Genomic DNA, 4,265 nt, shown 5'->3' on the forward strand with positions numbered 1-4,265 from the left:
TATTTTTAACATCAGGCTTACAGCAGATGATAGGAACAGCAAATTAAATGATTTCAGTATTGTGCGGTCAGAAAATGATGCCTTTTCTAGCGTACTGTGCAGAGTATATGTGTCCTAGTTACATGTGGCCTGTAGCTGTGGCCATGACACAGGAAGTACTGTGAAGGGAGGGGCATACATAAAAAGGAACTGTGTCATCGACCCCAGGAATATCAAGGAAGGCAACATTGAAAAATAAATACACTACCATAAAAGGCCACTAGATGGCAATATAGGAACAAATATAGAATGACTATAGAAAATGGTATAGGGAAACAATCTATATAAACTCTCATCTACTAATAATGCTAACAACATATTCTATGCCCTATTGGGGCGGCACAGTTCCTGTCCACCCAAGAGTTTCGGGTGTTCCCGTCCACCTTTCTGTCTTCCAGTTCCTCTTATTACATTCTCCATAATTTAAAAGAAATGCAAAAATTCAGCAAGGAAAGTGGGAGCCCCTCATAATGGGCACAGGATGTGTACACAGACACAAATCCATAAACCAATAGAGTCTCAGAGTTCGAAGTAACCATCAGGATGTTTCACTTCCCAGCATCTGCCAAAAACTGAAATATTACTTTTGGATAGATTGAGCTTTTAAACAAACTGGAGTTTTGTGCTCACAATAAACTACTCATTACATGTGTACATGGTGCCTTGCACAGTGATGTTTGACTTATGACAACCATCCTTGCTATGTAAAAAGCAAAATCATCATGATGGACTTACGTGTCGTAGTCCTGGACCACATTCCCCACACACCAGATTGCAGTCAGGTACTCGTTGACTCCATTTGGGCTAATGTAATGGAGTGAATCGGGCGATTTGGGATCCCCATTGGAACCAGTGAAGTCTATACCAACCTGAAACGATAAGGACATATTACACATTACAGTTCTTAACGTTATTATACAATTGCCTGAACAGAAGCCCTATATCATCTATACATCTTCTAGCTAAAAGCAATTGGTCAGTTTTTTTGTTTAATAAAAAAGGAAGGAAGGACTGGGACCTTTTAGTCTCAGGTTTCTAAAGCCAGTAAGATTGCTGAATCAGCAAATTATCTGATCAACTAAACCAGGGCACCCAGAATAGTTTATTATCTATGCCCATCTTGCCAAGATCTTATGAGGTTCTTGGCAGGACGTTATAAGGCAGGGGTGCCCACAAGGTCGATCGCGATCTACCAGACGCTCAGCCAGGATCTGACAGCCTGCGCCTCTCTCTCCCCCTCACTCCTTGTCCGTTCTGTAACAGCGCGCCCCCCCCCCCCCCCCGGATCCCCCGCTGCCTCTGCCCGGGAGAGCAGGGGGATCCAGAGGAGAAGCTGAGCCCCCTTGTGCGTGGACGAGCGGCAGAGGATCGGTACATGTCACTAGTATGTACCAATCCTCTGTGCAGGACAAACACTGGAGCGATCGGCTGATCACTCCAGTGTTTGTAAATAACTGGGGACACATAGTACTATGTGTCCCCAGTTATAAATGCAGGGCCGGCCTTACGGGTGTGCGAGCCGTGCGGCCGCACAGGGCGCCATGGCAACAAGGGCGCCGTGCGGCAGTCACAGCTCATCCTGTGGGCGGCTTCTCATGAATGTGTCAGACGCTGCAGATGGAAAGGTGCAGGACACCCCATGTGCAGCGTCGGCCACACGAGCACCACGGGAGGACAGGACGCCGGGACAAGTAGGGTGCACTGGAATGTAAGCCGGCCGGCTCCCTGCGTTCAGGTGCGGGAGGGGGTGTGGAGCTGTATTGAAGTCAATGGCATCGCCCACATTGCGATCGCCCGCACTCGGAACGCAGGCACATTAGTGCCTGCATTCCGGTCCAGTGCGATCTGCAAAAATAGTGCTCGCAGAATTTTTGCGGATCGCACTGGACTGGAACACAGGCACCAGTGCAGGTGATCGCACTGTGGGCGAGGTGCCGGCCTGCGGAGCCATTGACTTCAATGCATCGCCACGCCCCCTCCCGCCCCTGAATGCAGGTGTTTTTTCGTTGGTAGATCTCAATGAGCTCGTCATTTGAAAAGTAGATCTCCAGACGAAAAATAGTGGGCACCCCTGTTATAAGGCATCATGAGAAGTGTGTCCACCCAAGCAATGCATCATTATGAAGACAGAGGAGGAGAGCTTTTTTTGTTATATATCCAGACTAGCACAGCTAGGAGATGACAAACTGATAGCAGGTACTACTTTGCTGAATGTTTCCACCTGTATATGACAGTAAGAGACATAGGGACCCCCATTATTAGTGTTTATTCACAGGAAGGGTCGTTATTCTGAAACTGCATCAGAAGTTCAGTTCTGTTGTCAGTTTAATTGCAACTAGCAGTTATTGCAATGCTAAAAAATTTAAAGACCATCTTGGAGCAATGATCGAGTCTCCCCTCCCCTCCAGCAACCAAAAAGAAAGAAAAAAAAAAAAAACTACCTTCTGAAGCATTTTATCATTCCCCTACTCCTTGCCAGCACTGCTTCTGGGAATGATGACTGGTGGATGACTCACTACAGTCTTGACCAAGCAGTCTAGTAGCCTCTTCATGACATCATGGCAGCCTGGAGGCTGCCATGTCCTGCCATCATCACACAGGATGACAGCTGGACCAAGGAGGACCCTGCTGCTGGACAGCCAATAGTAGGTGTCCATGTTCCCCAAGCAGCGACCCAAAAAAAGGACCCTCCTCATCTGCAGTCAAGATGATAGACTTGGAATCCGGCACATTACATGACCATGGATTACAGGTAATGCTTTGGGTCTGCAGCTTAGAATTTCTTTTAAAACTAACTTAATGATTATCTGGGAAGGGGGGTCCCATCTGGCAGTTTCAGCGATTTTGTAAAATAACTGTATAGTAAGAATTTTTTTGTATAAATAGTTCATGTGTACATAAAATACGAATACATACACTTACTACAATTACTTACTGTAAAGTTGATTTGGCAGCCACCCATCACATAATCTAAGAATGAATACTCCACATCTATCTAGATAGAAAACAATAATAAATTGGATATCAATATATGGTTAACTATATAAATTGGATATCAATATATGGTTAACTATAGACATAATGCAGGGGAAAAAAAACAAACAAAAACAACATTTGGAAGATTTCTCCATGAGGGACAATTTACTGGTTGCCACACAGACTTGCTCCCACTAGCTAGCTTTTCTCTCAGTGATGTTGCTGTTCCCTAGTAGGACCCACAGAGACTAGCCTATCCCTTGTAGTAGTAGCCACTGGTGAGCGTGTCCCTTAGTGATATCACTGATCCCTAGTAGCACCTACAGACTAGCTTGCCCCTGAGTAATATTGCTGGACCCTAGTAGCACACACACACCCCGACTAGCTTGACCTTCAGCGATGTCACTGGTCCCTAGTAGCACACATAGACTAGCTTGTCCCCCCGTGATATCAATTATTCCTAGTAGCACCCACAGACTAGATTGTCCCCCCGTGATATCAATTATTCCTAGTAGCACCCACAGACTAGCTTGTCCCTCAGTGATATTGCTGGTCAATAGCAACACCTACAGACTAGCTTGTCCTTCGTAGCACCCAAAAGAATAGCTTTTTCCCCAATAGGTCCTAAACACTAATTTTTCCCTTTATGATATTGAAAGTCTCTAGTAGCACCCACAGACTAGTTTGTCCCTCTAGTTTGATATCTCTGGTTCACAGTGGAACTAGATGATCCCTTAGTGAAATCATTAGTCCATAGCTGTGGGCAGTGATTAGAATTCCTGAATCCTAACCCGAACTGTGCTTATACAGACCCGAAAAAGGTGCAGATACACTATGAGTAGTGTTGAGCTCGGGCATGTTCGCAGCTCCACGTGCCGAGCCCGCCAGGAAGCTGACAGCGCCAATCACAGGTACTGAGACATTATCCTGCTCCGCAGCTGCATAGATCGGGATATGTCTCAGTGCCTGTGATTGGCGCTGTGAGCTTCCTGGCGGGCTCAACACGTGGAGCTGCAAACACGTCCGTGCCCATCACTAACTATGAGGCCAATTGTGAGATATGCCATGGTCATGGGATTCCTTAAAGAAGCAACAATGCACAGTCCAGTTAAATTGGTCACAGATATGCAATTATCTGACTTCCACACCCATGTTCCTCTTATTTATTTTATTTCGGCTGGAGTTTGGCCTAAAATAGACTGCATGAGGCGACAAAGCACTCGCAGAGGGGAGAAAAAAAAAGTGGGGGG

The 4,265-nt window shown here is 46.0% G+C and overlaps 1 protein-coding gene across 2 annotated transcripts in view; it reads right to left on the reverse strand.

Annotated features, from left to right (window-relative positions):
* Positions 1-755: 755 nt before the first annotated feature.
* The window catches only part of LOC108802552 (copine-1-like), a 31,380-nt gene continuing 27,870 nt past the window's right edge, over positions 756-4,265 (reverse strand). For both annotated transcript variants that reach the window (XM_018574408.1, XM_018574409.1), the window contains exons 10-11: positions 2,975-3,034; positions 756-908 (exon numbers count right to left, since the gene is read on the reverse strand). In XM_018574408.1, coding sequence (XP_018429910.1) covers positions 771-908; positions 2,975-3,034 — 198 coding nt within the window. In that variant the 3' untranslated portion in view covers positions 756-770. The remainder of the gene's footprint in view (positions 909-2,974; positions 3,035-4,265) is intronic.

This window comes from Nanorana parkeri, unplaced genomic scaffold, assembly GCF_000935625.1.
Source record: "Nanorana parkeri isolate BGI_ZX_2015 unplaced genomic scaffold, ASM93562v1 scaffold2938, whole genome shotgun sequence".
NCBI classification, from domain to species: Eukaryota; Metazoa; Chordata; class Amphibia; order Anura; family Dicroglossidae; genus Nanorana; species Nanorana parkeri.